Source organism: Chlorocebus sabaeus, chromosome 4, assembly GCF_047675955.1.
Source record: "Chlorocebus sabaeus isolate Y175 chromosome 4, mChlSab1.0.hap1, whole genome shotgun sequence".
Taxonomy (NCBI): domain Eukaryota; kingdom Metazoa; phylum Chordata; class Mammalia; order Primates; family Cercopithecidae; genus Chlorocebus; species Chlorocebus sabaeus.
Window position 1 is genome coordinate 41,443,986 of NC_132907.1, and position 25,471 is coordinate 41,469,456.

At 39.2% G+C, this 25,471-nt stretch overlaps 1 protein-coding gene across 4 annotated transcripts in view; it reads left to right on the plus strand.

The window, feature by feature from the left end:
- ARL15 (ARF like GTPase 15) overlaps positions 1 to 17,683 on the plus strand; it is a 441,334-nt gene extending 423,651 nt beyond the window's left edge. For all 4 annotated transcript variants that reach the window (XM_073014768.1, XM_007972278.3, XM_037994658.2 and 1 more), the window contains one exon: positions 14,898 to 17,683. In XM_073014768.1, the coding sequence (XP_072870869.1) occupies positions 14,898 to 15,050 (153 nt within the window). In that variant the 3' untranslated portion in view covers positions 15,051 to 17,683. The remainder of the gene's footprint in view (positions 1 to 14,897) is intronic.
- Positions 17,684 to 25,471: the final 7,788 nt, after the last annotated feature.

Here is a 25,471-nt window from a genome sequence, read left to right on the forward strand (position 1 = left end):
ATTCATTGCAGCTGCCCGTAGGCATATGTGTAATCATTTGAACCAATTAGATCTACAGTTTTGAAACTCTTCATGTAAAATACCACCTCCTTCATGAAACCTTGGCTTGATTAATCGGGAAGACTGGTAACTTATCTCCAATCTTCAATTTTCTTCTTTTACTAACATTTTAACATGGAATGAAATATAGTACGTATTTTGTTGTCTTTTTCATCGTAGCTCAGCTCTTTAAATCTATTTTTTCAAATAAGTATCCTCTTTGTATCTCACATTATATTGAGAATGCTAGAGAATACAAATTTTTTTTTTATTGTCTATGCCCTCAAGGAACTGAGGACTCATACATATGAAAAAAATAGGGATAATTATCCAAGTCTGGATTATGCTGTAACTGAAAATGAAGTTCACCAGAGACTTGTGGAGATGCTTCATCTGCATTGAGTCTTGATAGCCTAACCCATTAATTTATACAATAATTATTTATAATGCCTGTTATAAGGAGAGTATAATCATTCCTATAACTAAAAAGCTCATGGATTGCAGGCCTTTGACATAGCTTGATTCGGGGATTTGTGGTTCAGTCACACCTATTTTTCTGCAGTTTTCTTGGCTATTTCTTCATGTATCAGCTATCTTTCAGCATTTGTATCCTGCAGAAACTACCTAGAAACTGAACCTCAGCTTTGATGACCTTATGAACTTCTGAATCCAGTGGGCCCACAGCAGCAGGGGATATTTCAGTTTTATAAACAAATAAATCCTCTTCATCTTTTTAGGCCGGTTTAAGTTTGGCATTCTGTTTCTGTCAACCACGGGCCTCTTCAGTTACTGATAATTTGGTACTAGAAGGGGTTGCTGAATTAATTCTACCAAACATCAACATTCAGTTACTCATAATTTGGCACTAGAAGTGGTTGCTACAAGTGGACTCCAAAATGTAGAATTGGATAAATAGATGTAGGGAGGAAAAAAGTAAGGAGGACTCTTCTGTTGCTGATTTGTAAGGTTAGGAGTCCTATCCGCTGATTGAAAAACAGATCATTTACATTTTTTCTTGTTGTAACTTGGAATATGTCATTAACTCTTGTGAATATGGAAACAATCAAAATGTGAGAGAGACATAATCCAACTGGATTTTATTTTTAACACCTATAAGAGGTATAGCCCTGCCAGATAAGAAAACAAGGAAAATAATATAGAACTTCATTTGCTTGAATCAATCAAAAAAGCTAGAAATTGAAACATAATAATATATATGGGGGTGAGGTCTAACAGAATGCTCTTAAAATGCTATTAAAATTAAATGTTTGTTCAACCTTAGGAAAGTAGGGGAAAAAAGAGCAAAATAAACCAAAACAAACAGAAGAAAGAATATAATAAAGATTACACTAGAAATAAGTGAAATAGAAATTAGGAAAACAATAGAGAAAATCAATAATACCAAAAGTTAGTTTTTTTGAAAGATCAATAAAATCAACAAATCTTTTTTTGAGACAGAGTTTTACTCTGTTACTCAGGCTGCAGTGCAGTGGCACGATCCCAGCTCACTGCAATCTCTGCCTCCCAGGTTTAAGCGATTCTCCTGCCCCAGCCTCCCAAGCAACTGAGATTACAGGCGTGCACTACCACGCCTAGCTAATTTTTTGCATTTTTAGTAGAAATGGGGTTTCACCATGTTGGCCATGTCTCAAACTCCTGACCTCAGGCTATCCACCTGCCTCAGCCTCCCAAAGTGCTGGGATTACAGGTGTGAGCCACCACGCCCAGCCAATTTGACAAATCTTTAATCAACTAACAAAGCAAAAATGAAGGAAACTTAAATTACTAAAATTAGGAATGAAAGAAGAGACACAACTACCAACCTTGCAGAAATAAAAAGGGACTGGGTGCGGTGGCTCATGCCTATAATCCCAGCACTTTGGGAGGCCAAGAGGAGGAGAATTGCTTCAGCCCAGGAGTTCGAGACCAGCCTGGGCAACATGATGAAACCCTGTCTCTACAAAAAAATACAAAAATTAGCCAGGCATGATGGTACACACCTGTGGTCCTCGCTACTCAGGAGGCTGAGGTGGGAGGATCACCTGAGCCTGGAAGATTGAGGCTGCAGTGAGCCATGATAGTGCCACTGTACTCCAGCCTGGGCAACAGAGTGAGGTCTGTTGTCGGGGGGAGTGGGGGACGGGCAGAACCCAAACCAAAAAAAAGACATTTAAAGGACTATGAAAGCATACAATAAAAAAAAATTGTTTGACAAATAATTAGATAATCTAGATTAAATGTAGAAATTCCTAGAAGGGTACAAACTACTGAAATTGACTCAAGAAGTAATAGAAATCAAAATTAGACCTAAAACAAGTAAAAACATTGAATTACCCTTCCCATCAGAAAAGCCCAGGACGCCTGTTTCACTGCTGAATTCTACCAAATGTTTAAAGAATTTTTACCAATTCTCAAGCAGTTCCAAAAAATAGAAGAGGAGGGAACGCTTCCCAACTCATGCCACAAAACCAAGATTACTATATACCAAAACCAAAGACATCACAAAAAAAGTTAAAGACCAATATTCCTTGTGAATATAGATGCAAAACTCTCTCAACCAATACAGTTGACCCTTGAACAACATGGGTTTGAACTGTGTGGATCCACGTATATGCAGATTTTCTTCTGCCTCTGCCACCTGTGAAATAGCAAGACCAACCTCTCTTCTTCTTCCTCCCCTCAGCCTACTTAACATGAAGACAGTGAAGAAGTTTATAATGATCCCCTTTTACTAAATAAATAGCACATGTATTTTATCTTCCTTATTATTTTACTAATAACATTTTATTTTCTCTAGCTTATCTTATTATAATAATATAATATACATATAATATACAAAATATGTGTAATTGGCAAGGCTTCCAGACAACAGTAGGCTATTAGTAGTTAAGTTTTGGGTGACTTAAAAATTATACGTGGATTTTCGACTGTGTGGCTGTCAACACCCCAACCCCCATGTTGTTCAAGGATCAACTGTACTAACAAATGAATCCAGCAACATATAAAAGAGAATTATATATATGATAATCAAGCATAGTTTATTTCAAGATATAAAGTTGTTTCAACATACAAAAATCAGTGCAACACATTATATTATCAAATGCAGGAAAAGCATTTGACAACATAGATTTAACACATGACCCAGGAATTCCATCCCTAGATATATACCCAAAAGAAATGAAAACATGCGTTTACACAACACTGCTCATAAAAAGCAGCATTATTTACAATAGCCAAAAAGTAGAACCAGCCTAAATGTGTGTCAACCAATAAATGGATAAACAAAATGGGATCTATCCACACAGGGGAATATTATTCAGCCATAAAAAGGGATGAAGTACTGATACATACTACAATGTGGATGAACATTGAAAACGTTGTGTTAAGTGAAAGAAGCGAGATACAAAAGACCACATATTACATGATTTGATCTATATGAAATGTCCAGAATAGGCAAATCCATAAAGAAACCAAGTAGAGTAGTGGTTGCTAAAGGCTGAAGGAAAGTGTAATTGGAGGATGACTATTAATGGTTTGGGTGTTTTTCTTTAAATGACAGAAATGTTCTGGAATTAGATGGTGATGATGGTTGCACAACCCTATGAATATACTAAAAACAACTGAATTGTATGCTTTAAAAGGATGAATTTTATAGTATGCAAATTATCAGTAAAAGAAAATGGAATATCTGTAGAGCAAGATGGAAAGATAGTAAAACATGTGCTAAAGAAACATAAAGTCCAACCAAGTAGTGGAAGAAATTATCTAGAATCTTAGGCAGGAGTAACACTTCTGTGAGTAGACAGTGAAGTAGGTAATGATAACTTGTATCCAGCAGCAAACAACTCCCTTTGAAGACCGAAGTTTTCAAAGAGTTGTTACAACAACTATTTTTTGAAAGGCTTAACTTGTCAATGAGTATCCCCAAAAATTTTGATTGAAAACCAACGCAAGTTCAGGCCGGGCGCAGTGGCTCACGCCTGTAATCCCAGCACTTTGGGAGGCCTAGGCGGGCGGATCACGAGGTCAGGAGATGGAGACCACCCTGGCTAACACGGTGAAACCCCGTCTCTACTAAAAATACAAAAAATTAGCCGGACGTGGCGGCGGGCGCCTGTAGTCCCAGCTATTCGGGAGGCTGAGGCAGGAGAATGGCGTGAACCCGGGAGGCAAAGCTTGCAGTGAGCCGAGATGGTGCCACTGCACTCAGGCCTAGGCGACAGAGCCAGACTCCGTCTCAAAAAAAAAAAAATTATCCGGGCGTGGTGGCAGGTACCTGTAGTCCCAGCTACTCCGGAGGCTGCGGCAGGAGAATGGCGTGAACCCGGGAGGCGGAACTTGCAGTGAGCCGAGATCACGCCATGGCAATCTAGCCTGGGCGACAGAGCGAGACTCCGTCTGAAAAAAAGGAAACCAATCCCAACCCAAGTTCAATTAGATGGGAGCCTCAAGTTACATGGAATTATAACCCCATTCATTTGGGATGGCAAATTGTTTCCTTAATGAAAAGGAAGATTTACCTTTTTACCCTAGAAGATTTAACATTAAGAGTATAAAAATGATTAAATAGGCTGGGCGTCATGACTCACACCTGTAATCCCAGCACTTTGGGAGGCTGAGGCAGGCGGATCACTTGAGATCAGGAGTTCAACACCAGCCTAACCAACAGGGCAAAAGCCTGTCTCTACTAAAAATACCAAAATTAGCGGGGCATGGCAGTGCACACCTATAAGCCCAGCTACTCGGTTGGCTGAGGCACGAGAATCACTTGAACCCGGGAGGCGGAGGTTGCAGCAAGCTGACATGGTGCCATGGCACTCCAGCCTGGGTGACAGAGCAAGACTCTTGTCTCAAAAAAAAAATAAAATAAAAAAATAAAAAATTAAAGTGATAAAATAACCCCACAGTATTAATACTTTCATTTAAAGTATATGTTACACATAGATCAAACTGGTAGATTCTCTTTGTGATTCTAATTTAGAATGTACCAGAACTTGAGAGTCATTGAATTTATAAAATTCATGGAAAAAAATTTAAGATTCTCAACCACTTGGGGATGTTTTGATTGTTAAACAGCTGAAATGCTTAAAAAGAAAACTGACTATATTAAACTTACAAATGGAATTATAAAATGAGGTTAAAAATGAACTTAGTTTATAAACGGACCTAAAAAGTATTCAAAGTCACCATAAATGTAATTGTTAAAATTGAATCGCTATGTAGATAGAATATTAAATTTTTTTGTTGTTGTTTTGGGTTTTTTTTTTTTTTTTTTTTTTTTTTGAGGCGGAGTCTCGCTCTGTCACCCGGGCTGGAGTGCAGTGGCCGGATCTCAGCTCACTGCAAGCTCCGCCTCCCGGGTTTAAGCCATTCTCCTGCCTCAGCCTCCGGGGTAGCTGGGACTACAGGTGCCCGCCACCTCGCCCGGCTAGGTTTTTGTATTTCTTAGTAGAGACAGGGTTTCACAGTTTTAGCCAGGATGGTCTCGATCTCCTGACCTCGTGATCCGCCCGTCTCGGCCTCCCAAAGTGCTGGGATTACAGGCTTGAGCCACCGCGCCCGGCAGAATATTAAAATTTTTAAGTGTAACATAAAAACTTGAGGAAAAGCTAGGCTTCAGATGTTGTAAATTTAACAAACTGTATATTCCTTTTCAAAACTGCAAAGTAACAATAACTAGTATTGCTGTACAGCAAAAGTCATCCTCAAGGGCACCAAAAGCCTCAAACTAACAGGTCACTGATCACATGCCTAATGGGGAGCAGTACTAGGGGAGTTGGTAAGAAAACTTCCTGTGCCCTGGCTTGTTCTTGTGGTCTTTAACAAGTCTCTACATACAGGAAAGAAACACAGGCTAAACACAGAGAGGAAATAAAATATGGCTTTCTTTAATGAGAGATGACCCTGCTGCCGGCTTGGCTACAATTCAAAGCATCTGAAGTCGTAAACTGGAGCCCGGCCAAGTTGGAAAACCCAAATCCTCTGTCCCACTAAAGTGTGAACTAAAGCAGGGAAGAGGTAGTGTAGCAATTTGAGGTCAAACTGAGGCACAGAAAGCCTGATGCCCCAGGCTCCTCCCAAGCACTCCTTGGGCCTCCCTGCTAGAAAAAGCAGAAGGCTACAGAATGCTTGAGGCCAGGGGTTGACTTTTTATTTTCTGTAAAGGGCTAGGTAGTAAATATTCTAGACTGTGTGGGACATACCATCTCTGTGGCAATTACTCAACTTTGCCACTGTAGCATGAAAGCAGCCATAGATAATACTTTAAGTAAATGAGTATGCTGAGTTCTAATAAAACTTTATTTACAGGGAATTTATGGTGCCTGGGTGATGGGGAGGCAGCCAGCAATGGCCTCTGCGACTAAGACACCTTCTATGTAATTCAAAAGTTGCTTCTATATAATAAGCGGTCCCCTTGAGGTGATAGCAGGACGTCAGCTTGGTCTTAAAAGATGAGAGAGTATTTATAGGCTGATCCTTTCCACCTGTGGATGGAGGGGCCTTGGGTTGGAAGCAGTCATTGGAGCAAAGGGCTGGATGCAAGAATCCCTCAGGCTCTAGAGGGCCTGATAGAATAACTGGAGTAGAGAAGGGTACAGATACGGGAATACTGGATGTCTTTCATTAGTCTCTGAAGGCAAGAAGCACCCATATATGACTGTGCCTCTCACAGTGGTTATCTACAAATAAGCTTTTTGGATAGAAGAATAAAACAAGCCCCTAAGGTATACCAAAAATAATAATCAAAAGAAAAAAGACATGTTTGCTCTATACTTCCTGGTAGTCAGATTAAGCAAAAACGAGAGTGTTTTCCAGATCCTAGGTCCTACCACCAAAGCTAATGGGATCATTTTGTTTGGCTATTCTGGGACATACTGAGTTCTCCCATGCATTGGAAGACTGGGTTTCTACACAATTATTGTCACAACAAATAACATCCTGTACATAGCAGAGGTTACTGACTGGGGAAGAAGATTTCTAGTAAAAGCGAGGCTCAATTACAGGTGATTACCTGCAGTTATTTGTCCGGTTTTCAATTATTCAGGTAGGCTGCACTGAACTTTAGTATCCTTAAGAAAGAAGCATCTTATGAGAACTATACTTTTATACTTACTGTCTTTTTGAAATAAATATGCACTCCCAAAGTAATACTGTGATATTAGTTAACATCAAGTCATCATTTTCAGGTCCTTATTAAGCACTCAGTAAAAAGTAAATAATATCCATTCTGTGTTATAATATTTGGGGGACTGTGGCAAATTGGTTTTTTATTTGTATCATTTATTTCTGCCTTGAATGACATATTTAGTACCTTTCTAAGGATTTCAAAATCCTGCAATGAAAAGAGGAACAGCTGGTGCTGCTCTCTAAACTAACCTTTCTTTGAACAAGCTGCCAAGAATGCACTCTGAAGAATCTTAATGATGCCCTGCCACTTTATCTTCAGACCCTGTCCTGAAGCCATGGCGTGGGCATGGCTTTCTCTGACTTTGTTGAAGGTTACCCAGTTAAGCCGGCTTCATGAGCCTCTGTAATGAAGGCAGCGAAGCTGGAGGGCCCTTTTGCAAATACACATACAAGATGTATACACTCAGTAGTGTGATGGTAAACGTAGCTTTTTTTTTTTTTTTTTTTGAGATGGAATCTGGCTTTGTTGCCCAGGCTGGAGCACAGTGGTGCGATCTCGGCTCACTGCAAGCTCCGCCTCCCAGATTCACGCCATTCTCCTGCCTCAGCCTCCCGAGTAGCTGGGACTACAGGTGCCCGCCACTGCACCCGGCTAATTTTTTTGTATTTTTAGTAGAGACAGGGTTTCACCATGTTAGCCAGGATGGTCTCGATCTCCTGACCTTGTGATCTGCCCTCCTCGGCCTCCCAAAGTGCTGAGATTACAGGCGTGAGCCACCATGCCCAGCCTAAATGTAATTCTTTAAAAAGAAAAACAGTCCTGATTTGTTGTACTCGCAGGTTTCTGTGGTATAAATACTCAAACCATGGCCACGTTCATGACTTGTACAATTTGACATCCGTGTACCTGGAGTTGGAAGGAGAATGCACACAATCAGCTATTGCCAGCCCTATATCAGTGGACCCCACCATACCACTGAGAAAAATTTCAATGCAAGTATTTTCCCCCAATGTGACATGTTCACACAATAGGTCTATCTACTCTAGTGATTGAAGAAAGTGCTAGGACATACACAAGGAAAGTCCCATTCTCTTTGTAACAGTCATGGAAAAGGTCTTACAAAATTTTGCCTCCATTCAGTCTCTCTTGGCATCCTATTAATTGGAGCAAGACCATACTTTTACCAGAGAGTTTAAAACCAGTATAGGCAGGGCACAGTAGCTCATACCTGTAATTCCAGCATTTTGGAACCCAAGGCAGGTGGATCACTTACAGCCAGGAGTTCAAGACCAGCCTGAAAAAAATGAGATAATGTCTCTACAAAAAATAAAAAATAAATTAGCTAGACATGGTGGCACACTCCTGTAGTCCCAACTACTTAGGAGACTCAGGTGGGAGGATTGCCTGAGCCCAGGAGTTCGAAGCTGAAGTGAGCTATGATTGTGCCACTGTACGCTAGCCTGGGCGACAGAGCAAGGGCCTATTTCTTAAATTTAAAAAAAAAAAAAGAGTAATAATAATAATAAATAACAGAGCAATGTGAATCCATCCCAAAACCATGATTCCTATAGATCTCTGAAAAATACAGGCTATGCAATGGACACTGTGTATTTAAACTTACAAGAAAGCAGTAATAGCTGCACGTGGTTCGAGACAGTTAACAGTCAGGTTCTCTTGTATCATCTTCCAGCTTTCCCTTCTCCCTGTCACATCCCACAATTGTACTTCTTTTTCCTGGCCTTTTGTATTTGGTTTGAGATCTCACTCAGTCATCTTCATTAGCTGACTTGTCACTATCAGTTTGAAGGAGCTAAAGTTGTCAGCCTAGACTCCTTCATGAGACCTGGTTCCTTTTCCAGAGATGGAGAAAGAATGTGCCTTTATTTTTAAAGTTTATTTTAACAGTCTTCTATCCAGATACTTTTTATTCAAATTGAGTTCTGTGATTTAAGAACTAGTCTAAGTAATCATATCCCTCTTTACTGGAATCCATTGCTTTTCTGCCTTCCAGTGGAAGTAAGTCCAAGTGCTATAAATAAGTGAAAAAGCCCTTAGTAAACTGTGCAGTATTAAACAGTCTTTTATGATCACTAAAAAACCCAGGGGGGAAAACCTTGTACTCTTATAATACAAATGATGAGGACAGTGCTCTTCTCAGGCCATTGCGATTGTTGTTTTGTTTTCGGTTTGCAGCATCCTGTCCTCAGTGGAGCCCCATTTGTTGGCACCTGGAGTGCTGGCACCCGAGCTGCCTTCCCACACTCTCCACAGTCTCGTTCAGGACAGAGCAGCTGAGTGAATGAAGTTATGGGAAGCCAACTTTTCGGTCAAAACTTTCCAAAGCTCCTTAGGTAGATCCCGACCCCACCACAACTGCCTCGCAGGCTTTAGAAGGGTCAGTTATAATCCACTAGTTTTTCACAGAGGGAATATAGGCATTGTGTGTAGCGGGGCATCTGGGGGAGAGTGGGAAAGCAGATATCCAGCTGCCATCTCCAGTGGTGACTATGCAGAAAAAATAAGCTAATGGCCCCATACAGGGTGAGAGGTACCTGTATTTCACATGACAAGAGCAGCAGTTCCCAACGGGCAGGACCCCCCAGGGAATGTGTTGGGCTTGGAAAGGTGCAGGTTGTTTTCAGTTTTAGCAATGACTGGTTGTTGCCAATGGCATTTAACTCAGTAGAACTAGGGGTGGTGTATTCTATGATGCAGAGCAGAGTCCCACGCAGTAAGGAACCGTCACACACCCTGGCTCTCCATGTCTCGCAACACGTTCTTGTGGGTCAAAGCTCTATTTATAAATATCTGAGCTGAGAACCTGACTCTCTTTCACACACAAACACTAAGTAAACCCTTCCTGGTCTGCTCTGTCCCCCTGCTCCCCAGAGTGCTTACAGGAAAACTAGGTCAACTCTGGGTACACACTACTGGTTTAATAACAAACAGAGGAAAAACAAGCAGCCTACCATTAGAAATAAAATGAAGTTTGCAGGTTTTTAAAAAGGAAAGACCTGTTATTGAAGTTCAAAACTGTTCACATGCCTTCTAGAAATTCAGTCACACCAAATTGGCAAGAACTGAAAGTCAAAATTTTGAATCTCAAGTGAGGGCATGATAGGGAAATCAGAGAGCATCATTACCCCATTAGAGATCCTGGAACTAGGAAAGGATGATACTGTGATTTCACTACTCAAGGAAACAGGACAAGGAAACAGAAAGGACATCTCCTACCCAACGAGTGGGTCTCCGGTGCTATGTAACGTCTCTCAGGTTTAACAGCTGCTACAAACATTAGCAGCAGTGAGATGGTGCCGAGTTGTCTCTGTTATATTGGGACTTTACAGTAAACTCGATGTGTGAATAATGGAATGCAGTCATGCCAATCAGCCGGCAGTGGCATGAGTGGAGAAAGGCTCTGGTGACAGGGCTAAAATAGGTTGGCTGCTGGTGGTAGCTTTGTTTTCCTATCTCTAGGGTGGACACATGGCTACTAATAAATGCCCACTCTCTGTGGCTATCCTGAAAATAGCTAAATGACCACAGGTTGTCAGACAGCTGTATTCTGATGTCATTCTCCCAAGTGCCGTCTCCAAAGGACAATGTGAAACAATCACTATCTCCTTATTCAAGAAGTTTTCACTTAACCATGCTAGTTCAGCAGCAGATAAAGTAGTCAAAAGACTTAGGTTCATGTTCTCTTCAGTCATTTTTAAAATGTTCATTTTGATAAGTAAATGGCCTTAAAAAAATGTATGTCCATCATAAAAAATAGATCCTTGCATCACAGGCAGTTTTTTTTTTTAAACCTTAATAATAATGTCAGATGTTAAGTATATGACTTACGTTGTTCAAAGTTAAACACTATTCTTTAAAATGTATACATCAACATATATAAAGACAAAAAAGCAATGGTGAACAATTCAAATGTGACTGTAATTGTTACTGTAATAATATAGGGAAAGTAAAATTTGAAGTTCAGATCAGATCAATGTAAGCTAACAAAATAAAAATGTTATCCTAGGCCAGGCATGGCGGCTCGGGCCTGTAATCCCAGCACTTTGGAAAGCCAAGGTGGGCAGATTGTCCTGAGGTCAGAGTTCGAGACCAGCCTGGCCAACATGGTAAAACCCCGTCTCTACTAAAAATACGGACATTAGCTGGGCCTGGTGGCAGGCACCTGTAATCTCAGCTCCTTGGGAAGCTGAGACAGGAGAATCATTTGAACCCAAGAGGCTGAGGTTGTATTGAGCCGAGACTGCTCCATTGCACTTCAGCCTGGGCAACAAGAGTGAAACTGTCAAAAAAAAAAAAAAAAAAAGTTATGCTCAAAAAAAGTCAGAATTAGAACATAAAGTCCTCATCTTCTCCTCTCTGTACCACAGTATTTGTTTTTAGAAACATGAAATTCCAAGTAATGAAAAGCTAATAAATGTTCCAGCAACAGTCACTCACTGTACTTAAATATTAGTGAAATGACAAGACTTGTTTATAAATTGATATCATAAATGTAGAGTTGTGTGGAATCCTGTGGATGCCAGTGGAGTGAATATGGCAGCATTAGATACCCACTTAGGTTATGGATCTGAAAAATCTCGAGTTACCCAGCCATATTTGTCAGCTTAACACCACTGAGCCCCTTTATCTGATGACCACTCTGTCATTGTAACCTCCACTTCGTTCTCATGTTTAGTATGCAGCAGGAACAACTTCTGAAGCATGTCTACCTTTAGACATCTGTATTATCTTCCATGTGTGCCTGTGTGATAGACTATATTTTCAGTTGCCTAGAAACCAACCTTTAACAGATAGCTAAACTTCACTGTTTTATGTCTGGTAGGTATTGTGAAATATCTCATGTTACTGATATACTTTGTGATTATTTTAATCCAACATTGTTTTCAAATTAACTGTAAATATGCTACCAGGATCAATTCTGTATGATTTTTAAATTAACCACTCAGAGGAAGTATTGTTAATGAGATGCCTTCCTGTTATTATTATCTATTATTATTTTAATATTATTGAATTTCTTGTGACCAACCCTCTTCTCAGTCATTAGCAATACTTAAAATGCTCTCCTTTTGGATTTGGGTTTATAAAATGTAGCAAGGGCACAACTTCCTTTATGTAGTAGATTTTGGATGTTGCATACTTCATCTGATGGGAAGCATTATTGATCAAATACTAGATTGCATCGTAAGCACAGTGGTCCCAATTTCTGAGCTCGGTGATACAACCTGCAGCCTTACTTTGTGGCAGAAGCAACAAGATCGACAGCTCTGATTTTCAGTTATTTGGAGCAGCCCCTACCTCCTTCTAAGGGTGGACTTAGCCAGGGTTCCCTACCAGTCCCTCCTCCCTACTCTTTTTTCCCCTGTTGGCCAATGGCCCCCTGCTCAGCTAACTGGCACTTCTTCCCTCTGCAGGGTTAGGTTGGTCCCTGATACTGGTCTTTGCACCAGGAATTTCAGATTGTCTTGGATGTCAATTGTTTTCAGTGCCCTAAAGAAAACAAGCTAAAAGAATGGAGTTTGTGTTTTCAGTAAGCAAGAATTCTCTTAAAGCTGGGCATGGTAGCTCACGCCTATAATCCCAACACTTTTGGAGGCTGAGGTGGCAGAAGCCCCTGAGCTTAGGAGTTCAAGACCACCCTAGGCAACACGGTTAGACCCCACCTCTACAGAAGATTTTTAAAAAATTATCCCGGTGTTGTGGCATGCACCTGTGGTCCCAGCTACTCGGGAGACTAAGGCGGGAGAATCGCCCAAGCCTGGGAGGTGCAGGCTGCAGTGAGCTGTGTTCATACCATTGCACCCCAGCCTGGGTGACAGAGTGAGACCCTATCTTAAAAAAAAAAAAAAGAAAAAGAAAAAGAAAAAAGAATCCTTTTAACATGATTTATAAAATACCTTGGGCAAAAAATTGTTCTGAAGTTGTGTTCCCATTTTCTGATCTGCAAATGAGATGCTCATAATCTTCAGAATCAGAATTAATGAGGATCTTGTAATTCTCACAGGTTTTTTTTGAAAATTAGTGTTTATTACGAACTTGCGGACATTGATGAGAAGGCTTTTTGGACACACTTGAACTATAAAATGTTAGCATATTTCTGGTTCCTAAATTAGCATAACAGCTTAGTATTTCTTATATAGAGAGATAGATGTCTTCTGGCTTATATGAAAAAATGTACAAACATATTAAACCAATTTGGATGGCGTACTTCTACTGTCAACAAACAGTAGTCTGCACTGGTATTGGCAAAATAAAACTGTATTTGAGAATGGCATTTAAAGTAGAGATACTTTTTTTTCTAGGTCAAGTATTGACTAAGGTAAGACACTGGAATTTTTCCTGACATATGAGATTGAATGAAGTTTGCTAGCCAAGAGCATCTTTGAACAGTGTCTCTTTTCATGTTGCTACTGACGGTGTTTGATGTTATGTAAAACCTTTCTGCGCAATAAATATAATGTTCTAGTTTTGTATGATACAGTGTGTATGAGTGGGGAGCTTCCTGAATTTTGTGTTTTATGATACCTTTTGAGAGAAGATCATCAATACTTCTAGAAGCCATAATAATTTGCTATTTATTCACAGCCAGGAATTGGTAATACTAAATGCCATTAGTCAATATGCTGGCCAATATAGTAAGAGTGACTTGTGACTTTTTATTTTTTATTTATTTATTTATTTTATTTTATTTTATTTTGAGACAGAGTCTCGCTCTGTCGCCCAGGCTGTAGTGCAGTGGCACGATCTCGACTCACTGCAGGCTCCACCTCCCAGGTTCATGCCATTCTCCTGCCTCAGCCTCCCAAGTAGCTGGGACTACAGGCACCCACCACCACGCCCGGCTAAATTTTTTGTATTTTTTTTAGTAGAGTTGGGGTTTCACCCTGTTAGCCAGGATGGTCTCCATCTGACCTCATGATCCACCCGCCTCGGCCTCCCAAAATGCTGGGATTACAGGCATGAGCCACCACGCCCGGCCGACTGGTTATTAATTGAACAGGTTTTTAAGCACATACCTGTTATAAGTTCTTGCTTTTTCCGTCCCAGAAAATTCAGGACTGAAAAAGAAAAAAAAAAAAAAAAAAAAACTAGAAGATTGTATTCATATATGTAAATTTATCTAAGTTTGTATATACATACACGCAGTTTCTATCCTTTCCTAGAAAACATGCTTTCATGTCCCAGAAACAGATACTAGAAATTTAAGAGAGAAAGAGAAAAAGATTATTTAAATTAGATTTTTGTTGTGTTATGTGCTTGATGGTCAAAATAATTGAGTCTTGAGTAATCAATATAGTACACACTGTAAGTCGTCACCAATTTAATAAGTCGGCAAGGTGAGATAGTGAAAGCTACTCTGCTCATTATTTTGATTAAATTGAATCGTTTGGTATCTGCACTGTATCTTACCTGGTGCCATAGTGCAAATAATTTTTTCTCCGACTTCATCAGACCTCCCATGCCGCTGAATGTATGGGTGGAATGGTGGCTTGCATGCAGATCATTCACCTCTAAAGAAAACACTCCCAGGTCACAATATATAACCCACATTATAACAACAGCTGTGAACAGACATCCACACTGCAAAGTCGTAGGCATCACAGTTCATATAAATTTCGCCTTAAAATTCCCCCACTTTATCCCTCAGAATTTTGATATGTGAAAGTTTCTGATATAATTAATAACCTATTTATCTTTATTTTTTCCTCTTAAGATCAAAAAATATTTTGAACTTGAACCACTTGCACGTGGAAAACGCTGGATTCTACAGCCCTGCTCACTGGACGACATGGATGCACTGAAAGACAGCTTCTCTCAGCTGATTAATTTGTTAGAAGAAAAAGACCATGAAGCTATAAGAATGTGAAATCTGACAAAGAAAACAGGCTCCCAAAGGCCTTGAACCTACCATGTTAGTTTCTCATTTTAATTTTATTTTGGTATCAAGACTATATTGGCTTCAGTATCTATTTTTCTCTGGTCATTTCAGACTCTCATCTCTCTATTAAAGTGAATATTCTGTAGATCAGATGAATTATCATCGGCATTAACGTCAAGTACACACTACTGAGAGAGAATTTATTCTCTGTTTACCACTAATTATCTTCACCGCATGTCTCTTCCTTCTGTTGTTCTAAGCATCTCTTCTATACTCTATGCTAAAACGGATGGAATTCATGGCTTATGGAAATCAAATCCCTTTTGAAGAACTCAAAAAGACTCACAAGACCTTGATCATTTTCTCTGGGTTTGGGAGTGGAGTATTATGTGACTGGGACTCCACAAAATATGTATATTATTTTCAAGATCTCTTGGGGGTTTTGTTTTATTTTATCTTACTTTTATTATTATCATTATTATTTTTTGTATACTGAACTTCTTATAGACTATGAGAGAAAAGTGAGCATCAAAAACTTAATTAATCCCCTTATCAGGAAGAAATATCCTGCCATAGTAAAATTAGCTCTGAAGAGCTTAAAGACAAGTTGCATAATGTTTTCTTGATTATATCTGAAGTCTCCTCTCTTTTAAGAGCAAAGACATTGTTTCAGTTTCTGAGAGCAGTTAGAGGAAACTTAGGTACAATGCATGCATCACAGACTGCATTTGACTGAGTCGAGTCTTCAAATATTTTTTAATGGAAAGATGAGCCTGCATAAAGTCAAGCTGCAATGTAACATAGATATCTTTTTCTAAAAACTTCAAGTGTTTGATTAAAATAGAGAAAATAATTTTTAAAATGATAGATAAAAATTTTAAAAACAGCCAGAAAAAGTATAATTTATACTGGTTAGGGTTTAAGCTGGCATGGATTTGACAAAGATAACAAAGACAGAATCATCTATATATTCATTCATTATATGCTACTATAGTTTATTGGAGTCTGTTAATGCCTTCTAGTAGTTAAAGGTTTATCAGTATTTCTATTATAAACCTCTATTTTCAGGGGTTTCAATGTGCCCTTAAAATTGTGCTGGGGCTGCAGCAAGTAGGACTCAGATTCAGTCTTTGGAACTAGCTTTTTTCCATTTAATTTAAATTATAAAATTTGCATAGGGATAAATGTACAGTTTTGCTAAGGTTTAGCACCTTTGATCTTTTCTAAATCAGGAAAAAATATATGCATATTGAGGTTCATAGATGAAATATTCTTTGGCATACTTTGTAGACTTTGACCACTTAAAATACTAAGTGGCCAAATGATTAAAAAAAAAAAAAAAAAAAAAAAACTGCTCCCTACACGAGTGATAAAAACATGTTTGTAACTTTTAAGTAAAATAGACCAATACCCAAATACCACAGATTCACACTATATTATAGAATGACATAATACCTGGTAATTCTCCAAAAGATAGACTTCAGACCCTTAATGCCATTTAAATACAGTTTTTGTGGTTTAATCTTGTGAGTAGATTGTAATGAAATCATTACCTTTGAAACATCAAACACTTCTTTAAGCTTTTTTTTTTTAATGCCATGAATCAGGAAGGATCCATAGTGATTCATATACAATTTTGTCTGCAGCATCCTTGAATATTTTTAACACTGTGTAATCCGTGAGCAGCACAAAACTTTTATTGATGACCAGTTACACAATTCCTGTTTTTATTTTGTCCTGTTGTGCTCACCTTCTATGAGAAATAAATGATTATTAGGCCTTGCTTTCCCTGCAAGTTCATTAAATGTAGAATGTTGTCTTTTTAAGGCACCGTGGCTGAGTGCTCCTAAGCCATCTGTTAAATGACTTCCCGTGGTCTGTGTGTGTGTGTGTTCATGTGTGCGCCAGTGATGGGCCTCTCCTCAGACCCACGACTGTCTGCAGCGTCTCAGCCGTCAGAATGAAAACATTATCAATCAGTACCCAACAACAGCTGTTTTTGACAAGTTTCTGTCTGACGCCTAATGCTTTACAACTGTCAATAAGGCTCCCTCTTTGTCTAGCAGGTCGGAGCTCGCCGTCTTGCTGCTTCCGCGAGGCATCCTGTCCTTGTAACCCTAGAATTTGCCATGTTTTGGAAATCCACGTGGGGGTGGGGTGGGGCCTGAAAGGGTGGGGATGGGTGGGTGGGTGGTGGGGGGGGATGGGATGGCTGGGAGTGGGAGTGTAAGTCCTATTCCTACTTTCATGTAAAGTGCCACAGGTGTCTTGGTTTGCATATTCAAATATTATGCAGGAAAAACAGTCTTATGTATTTCTTCACCTAGCTTCTTGTTACATTTATGGACGTTTCCAGTTTTTGTACCTTCTTAGCTAAAGTAGTTGCCTTTTTGTAATGGCAATTAATTTATATGGTAAAACTTTGTATCCACTGTAGTTGACAGTATTGGTTGCTAATTAACTGCCATATTGCCCTGTCTTTCAATTAAAAAATACTGTACCTGTACTTAAAGGCTAACAGATTCATGTGGACATTTACCAGGCAAGACCAGCTTGTATTGTCCATGATTTCTATGATTTCCACTATCTTCAAATGAAAAATAAACGCTGAGTAGAATTGATGTTTTCAGACTAACTCCTTTCAGCTTTAGCATTTGGGAGTCCCAGATTTCCGTTTACGTTTGTGTTGCCTGTTTATCTCCAAAATAAGTTCTGCTGCTCTTGGGCCAAAACAAATGATTAATTCGCATTTCCTTTGAAGCCATTGTGAAAACCTTAAAAGAAAAAAAACAAAACAAAACAAAACAAGAAGCAAGTATCTTTTCCAGTTGGTTTGTCTTCAGCAGCAATTTACTCTCATGGAAGCTGTTCCTTCGGAGTGTGTGAACAGTCTCAAGATATTATAATAAAACATCATCCTTCAATCAAAGGATTATTTTATAATATTTGCTGTTAACTAGAGTAGCAAAGTTTGGTGCAATGAATTATTTCATTTAATGGTGATTGATGCTGTTGTTAAGAAATATTTTTAAGTGACTCAAGAGAAAATACTGTGCATTTACAGATCCGTCCTTAAGGATGAAAGTATAAAAAAAGACAGTAAGAAAGAAAAATCAAGTGGTAGACAGATGGAAGAAGAGAGAAAGAAAAAGAAAAAAAAAATACATAATTGAAAATGAAAAACTTAAATCCCAGCTTTTGCTTGCTCCCAATTGCAACATTATCATCACTTAGTATTTGACTACACAGAGAGCTTGCAACGTTTCACTTCTAAGCTGGGATCTAACCTTCATTCCTAGGTTTATTTCTAGGGTAGGCAATTAGCAGTTATCAACTTCCTAAGCATCTCAGTCCTATCCAAGTAAATGTGAACAGAACTCTAAGATTTTGAAGCAAATGGGGTTTTCTTCATGTCCAGATTGCATATTCAGACTTGAATGGAAATCTAATATTCGTGCCTGGCTTCATCCTCTTTATAACTTTAGAGTGCATTTTCATTAACCTCCTGACCTAATGGTGCAAACAGAAATGAAAAGGTATGTGGGGTGGTGGGGCTGGAAGTGAGAGTTGCCCTTTGGGATCCCTCATTTTCAATGCATTTAGAAGGGAGGGTCTGTCTTTGTTATGCAGAAACTTTAGAATGTAGAGTCCCTGTCTTGTTCCCCAGCCTGGGTCCTGGAGTTCATGCTGTAAAATGCATTACCACATCATGTTGGGAATTCCTGGCTCCCAAGGGCTCACAGCTTTTGGTCACCAGTGAATCAGCATGATTAAATTATGTGCATCTCAGGGTTAGATGTTTTTCAACTTAGATGCATGAAGTGACTGATGAGCCCAAGGTTTGGCACCCTACCCCACACCCGCTTGTACTAATTTAGGAACATGAAAAGGATCCCTTAGAAGCCTCAGATGGGTTGTCATTTCCCCCTCCCCTTTCCTATTCTCTTTGAATTAAAACTTTAAGTGAAAAACTTTGCTTCCACCCACTGTCTCATCGGATCTGGAAATTCTGACTTCCCTTCCTTGGGGTTCATCTGTTTGTAACAACTTCTCCATAATGTGACTTACTGTGAAACCAAGCAAAGAAGTTAAAAGTCATGAAGAAGAATCTCTCCAATATGCCCTGTCTAGCATCTTCCTTTCCTTACGAAACAAAGAGAAATTAAAAGCCCATGATTTTTCTATCAGATTTTTCTCTATAATCTCATCTCACATTCCAGCTCTGCTCTGCGAAGCATATTGTATTTGTCATGCGCGTCCGTGTGAAGAGACCACCAAACAGGCTTTGTGTGAGCAACATGGCTGTTTATTTCACCTGGGTGCAGGCGGACTGAGTCCGAAAAGAGTCAGCGAAGGGAGATAAGGGTAGGGCCGTTTTATAGGATTTGGGTAGGTAAAGGAAAATTACAGTCAAAGGGGGGTTGTTCTCTGGCGAGCTGGAGTGGGGGTCACAAGGTGCTCAGTGGGGGAGCTTTTTGAGCCAGGATGAGCCAGGAAAAGGAATTTCACAAGATAATATCATCGCTTAAGGCAAGGACCGGCCATTTTCACTTCTTTTGTGGTGGAATGTCATCGGTTAAGGCGAGGCAGGGCATTTGCACTTCTTTTGTGATTCTTCAGTTACTTCAGGCCATCTGGGCATATACGTGCAAGTCACAGGGGATGCGATGGCTTGGCTTGGGCTCAGAGGCCTGACAGTATTCACTGGCTCCTGGTTTAGAAAGGCCAACTATGGTGTTCTGAGGCTTAGCCTGACCCTTCCCTTTCTTGCTCTACTTCTCAAGTCCTGACTGCACACAGGAATTCCCATAGGGCATTCTGGATGAATAATCACTTTCTACAAGGGAATAGTGTGGGCCCGGTAAACTTCATTTACCATATATGCCTTGTAAGTCACTTGTACCCTGCTTGGAGAATAAAGAAAGTAGTTTCTAGATGTAATGCCTTGGTAGACTGAGCCAGGTTTATAATCCAGTCCAACTCGTTATTCCCACTGCTCCAGCTAGACATAGACCAACGTGGGTACAGCCATTCCACTGCACTTTTAAAAAATGATCTTCTGCAAACTACTAGATAATGGTGAATTCCCTCTTTCCTTCCTTCTTTCTTTTTCAAAAATATCTTCCTTTTATCTGATGCTCTCAAAAAATCCTACATGAATGTTTCAGCCTGGTTTTTTTCTAGCAGCAACATTTCAACCATGGAGGTGAGTTGGCAATGTAGTCCCCAGAGATGCTAGCCTGGCTCAGACCCAAGGGAACAAATCAAAATAAGCCTTGAATAAGCACCAGGTTCCCCAGACTCTCTCATTTTCCTGTTTCTTCATGGAATATAGGGAGGCGGAGGGAGCTGGTTATTTCAAAAAGCCTAAGATCACTTCCATCACAGGCAAACCCCTCCTGAAAGTGTGAAATCCAGCCTACAATGGACTTTCACTGACAAGTGATTCATTGAGACAAAGGCTAGAGTTCCAGCATCAAACAGATGTCAGACAAAACACCAAACGCCTATAAATGATTGCTTTGCAAGCAAGGGAATGACTGGAAGACCTGGCCTAATGATGTACCCCATGTCTGGACAAGCTTACAGAAGATGGGGGTGGAGGGAGCTGGTTTTAAACGAAGTCTGTGAAGAAGGCTATTTCTGGAGAGAGAAGTAAGACCACAATTCTTACCTGAGAGGTTCATGTTGAAATGAATGATTTCTGGCCAGTTTGCATATAATTCGTGTAAAGGTAAATCAGAAAAATGCGTGTCCAGGGCACCTCGAAGGCCAGAGTGATGTGGTATGACATTAAATCGTTAGACATATAAATATTAAAAATGAGAAGATTTTGTTAGAATGCAAACGGTTCACCAAAAGGCAGAGAAAAGAATGCAAACAGTAAGTCTGGCTGTCATTCTCTGTAATCTGGAGCAAGTCAGGTTTGTCTCTGGACCTTCTCCAGTTGTTTTACAACTTTCTAGACATGGAGTGCATCAACGCAACACTTTTATTAAGCAGCTTCGACAGGGTTTTTGAGATGACAGCTTGTCAGGATTCAACTTAGCATTGTACAGTTTTATTTCACAATTGGAACTTTTGGTTTTAATACTTTTAGGAATTTATTCATTAATGCAACACGCTTTTTGTTGAACACCTACTATGTACCAGGGATTTATATCTGTAAATATGACATACTTAGTCTTTGTCTTTGTAGGACTTTAATTCCTATAACACCGGTTAAACTGGATTATTTTTATGATCATAGAGAATTAGATGGGGTGAGGGATTTTATTATATTAAAATCGCAATTTCAGTCTCTAGATTTAAAAAAGTTTGTTCTTGGTCCTATTTTCTGGTTTTTAGCCCTCCTAATTTAGAATTGTTTTTGAATGCTGTTTAGCTTCTGCGACCTTTAATAAAACTAAAAATCTAACCATAGTGAAGATCTTGCCTCTTTTTAAGCATCTTTGTAAATAGAACCTTGTAAAACTAGTACCTTTTCTTTTGCTATTTTTCTGCTACAACACTGAAGCACGTGTCTAGCACACAAAGGTGCTTCCAAAGTGCAAAACCAAACTCTTGTCAATTACCTACTGTTCTTTTCATCCTCTCTGTATTCAAAGGGCTTTGCCTCCTCTAGAACAGCGTTGTCTCATCCTGTCTGTTGATCAAGCAAATGACTTATATTTGAAATGTTGAATGTTGAATCTGCAAGAGGAAAATTCTTATTCAGCAGTAGTCTCTTGTGTTTGATTCCACCTAACAGTTAAGGCTGCTGCATGTCTGCCACGATTCACATGCCCAGACAGAGGCAGTAACCTATAAGCATATAACCTGCTGGGTTTTTGTTGTTGTTGTTATTGTTTGGCCTAGGACGGTAGCAGTGAGTTTTAACTGGGTTTCAAGAGGCTGCTTTGATTTTCTGTCATCGAGGACCGGGAACTTGGAGAGACCCCTTTACACCATGATTTATTCCAAAATGGTACTTGGGCAAAGTCGTTCGTTTAGCAGGAGTTAACACATTTTGGATTTAGAACACTTTTACAAAATCTATACCAACACTGTTCACATTTCCTTGAACACCTAAAGGCCATATTTTTCCTGTTCACCAGTCTTAAGCCCCATGCTAGATGTGACCCTTAGAGAACCATGACACATCCCTTATGCTGTTTACTGGCCCAGATGTTCAGGTCAGATCACAAAAGTTAACTGAAATAGACACCTCTCTATTTCCATTCCATTTGTTAATTTCAAATCACCCAATTTATTTATTTATTTATTTATTTATTGAGACAGAATCTCTCTCTGTGTCCCAGGCTGGAGCGCAGTGGCCTGATCTTGGCTCACTGCAAGCTCTACCTCCCGGGTTCAAGCAATTTTCCTGCCTCAGCCTCCCGAGTAGCTGGGACTACAGGCATCTGCCACCACGCCCAGCTAATTTTTGTATTTTTAGTAGCGACAGGGTTTCACCATACTGGCCAGGCTGGTCTCGAACTCCCCACCTTGTGATCCACCTGCCTCGGCCTCCTAAACTGCTGGGATTACAGGCGTGAACTACCGCGCCCTGCCAGAGTCACCCAAATTTTTTATTTTTTAATTTAGGATTTATTTTTTAGAGATAAGGTACTATGTTCCCCCAGGCTCGCCTCTAACTCCTAGGCTCTAGCAATTCTCCCCTGACACGGCCTCCAGACCAATTTTCAAGTAAAACAGTAGGCTCCAATGAAGTCATATAATATCAGCGATTAATCAAAATGTGGGGTTTGTAATTGGGTGTCTGCTCCTAATGAAATAAGGGGCAGTGGTCATCAGCATCTGCTAATGTCACAGAAGCAACCAGGCATAGTTACGTGCTTCCAGATAGAAGTGTAAAATACCACCAAGGAAGTATTCGTGCCAAAAAATTGAACCTGAGTCTGATCAACCCTCTGGATCTAACAATTTGTAGAAAATACAGAAACAGAGGAGTAGGTTAAATGACACATGGTGACACAATAATCAAAATCCAGACTATTGAAAATTTAACTGACAATGAGCTAGTTTACTAAATGGCAAGATGGAAAAAAGAAATGGAGGAAATCCGAGATTAAAAGGGTATGAAGAGCTCCATCAACCAATTACAGAGTATGGGGCTTATTTGGATTCTGTTTCAAACAGGCAAAATGTAAAAGAATAAAATTTGAGACAATTGGAGAAATTTAAGCACTTGTTGAATATTTTATGAATTAAGGAATCCTTGATTACTAACCTCTTTTAGGCATGATAATGAAATTGTGGTTGTGTATTTTTCTAAAGGAGTCCTTATTTATTAGGGGAACATACTGAGATCTTTATGGATGAAATATTATGATGCTTAAGATTTACTTTGAAATAATCTATTAGGTGGAGAGAGAAACAGAAGTAGGTGGGGATTAGATGAAATAAGATTGTTTGTGAGTGACAGCTGTTGAAGCCAAATCATGGTGAAGGAGGATAGTGATACCTTGTTTTCTGTCTCTAAATGTGAAACTGACATTCCCCTGCCCCCTTTTATGCCTCTGAATATGTAATTGACATTTTTCCCAAAAGGTTTTAAAAGAAAGAAAGAAAAGAGAAAATGAAGAGAGTGAAAAGACAAGCCACAGAAGAGAAGATATTTTCAACACAAACCCAAGACTGGATATTTATTCAGAACTCCTGTAAATTACTAAGAAAAAAAAAAAATGGAAAAATTAGCAAGCAACTTGAACAGGCACTTCACAAAGGGAGAGGATATCCAATTGGTCAGTAAGTTGATTAGTAGCGAGGTGCAAATAAAAACTACCATGAACTGGCACTGCACACTCACCAGAATAGCTAAAATTAAAGATAACACCAAGAAAAAGAAAATAAGAGGGGAAAAAAAAGAAATGTGTCCATCTGGCATGTTAATCAGCACTGAAAATTTGTGTCCTGACTCCAAGAATGAGGTTTGTAGCATGGTGACTAATCCCAGTGTTTGGAGTCACCTAGAATTGGCTTAGAGTTTGGCTGGACTCCTTGCTAGTTACATGACACTGGACATTTAAATGTTTGTGTTTCAGTTCTCTTGTCCACAGTGGAGACCACATGCCTTCTTCACAGGGTTATCATGAGGATTAAATAAAATCATGCACATAAAGTGCTTCTTATGGTGTCTGGCACACAGGAAACATTCAATAAATGGTGACGATGATGATTCCAGTAATGTCTGTTTGAAAGCATCTTTACTTTGCATTTCCGAGGTAGAAAGCTCTGCAAGAGCTGAGGTAGATTGGGAGGTGCAAATGGTGAGGTTTTACAGCCAATGAATTTATATAATGGCTACAACAACATTGGTCTTGGAAACCCAGTCTCACTGGTCATGGAGCTTTTGTAGATCAAGTAAATACACCTCCTTCCAGTGGCCTCAGAACTTCCATTTTTCATCATTCAACTGCCCACACATTGATTTATTCGTTCAACAAATACTGATTGAATGTATATTATGTGCAAGGTATTGAGCTATATGTATTAAAGAAAGGTAAAACCAAGTAAATTTAATCTGATATAGTGCTCAGGACTAAATATTTGCTATTTAAATATGATTATTTCTTCAGAGGTCATTGGTTCTACTTTCTGTGTCATCATTCACTTATAGTCACAGAAGAACAACGCTTATGTCTTTGTTTTCTTTTAAAATCTACAGCACTCAGTAACAGAAAATCTCATAAATATTTGTAAATAGCTAACCACCTCAAGTTGAAGACAAGGGTTCCAAGTCATACATTTTAAAATATTGGGCTGGGATTACAAAAAGGTGAGCTTTACCATCAATGATTATAAAAGAGATTCATGTTCATTATGGAAAATACAAAGGAGAAAATAGAAAATGACTAATCCTAGAAAGAATCACATTAACATTGTGATGCATATCCTTTTAATTTTTTTTATGTGCTTTTATAAAATGGGGGTCATACTATGCATATTATTCTGGAACATGCTTTTTATTTACTAATATATTAGAAGCATTTTCCATGCTGTTGAATTTTTTCCTAAAATGTGATTTTTAATGGCTGCCTAGCACTTAGCAATACCATTATTGCACTGGCTCCATATTGTTGGATATTTGGATTTCTGTTTTAAACGTCTTTGTTTAAGAATATTTGTGCACATTCCTTGATGCTTTTTGTAGAATGGATACTTACAAGTGGAATTCCAGGGTCAAAAATTGTCAACACTTTGAAAGTTTTTAAAACATAGTTCTCAAGTTGCCCTCCTGAGCTGTAACAATTCATAATTCCTACCAGTGATTACAGGCTGGTTCCCCTATTTTTCTGTTACCTGTGACTTTGGGCTATGGAATTATTTTGATCTATCCTAATTTAATAGGTGAAAATGAAATCTTGTTTTGGTTTGCTTTTCTGATAACCTACATTCTAGCTAGA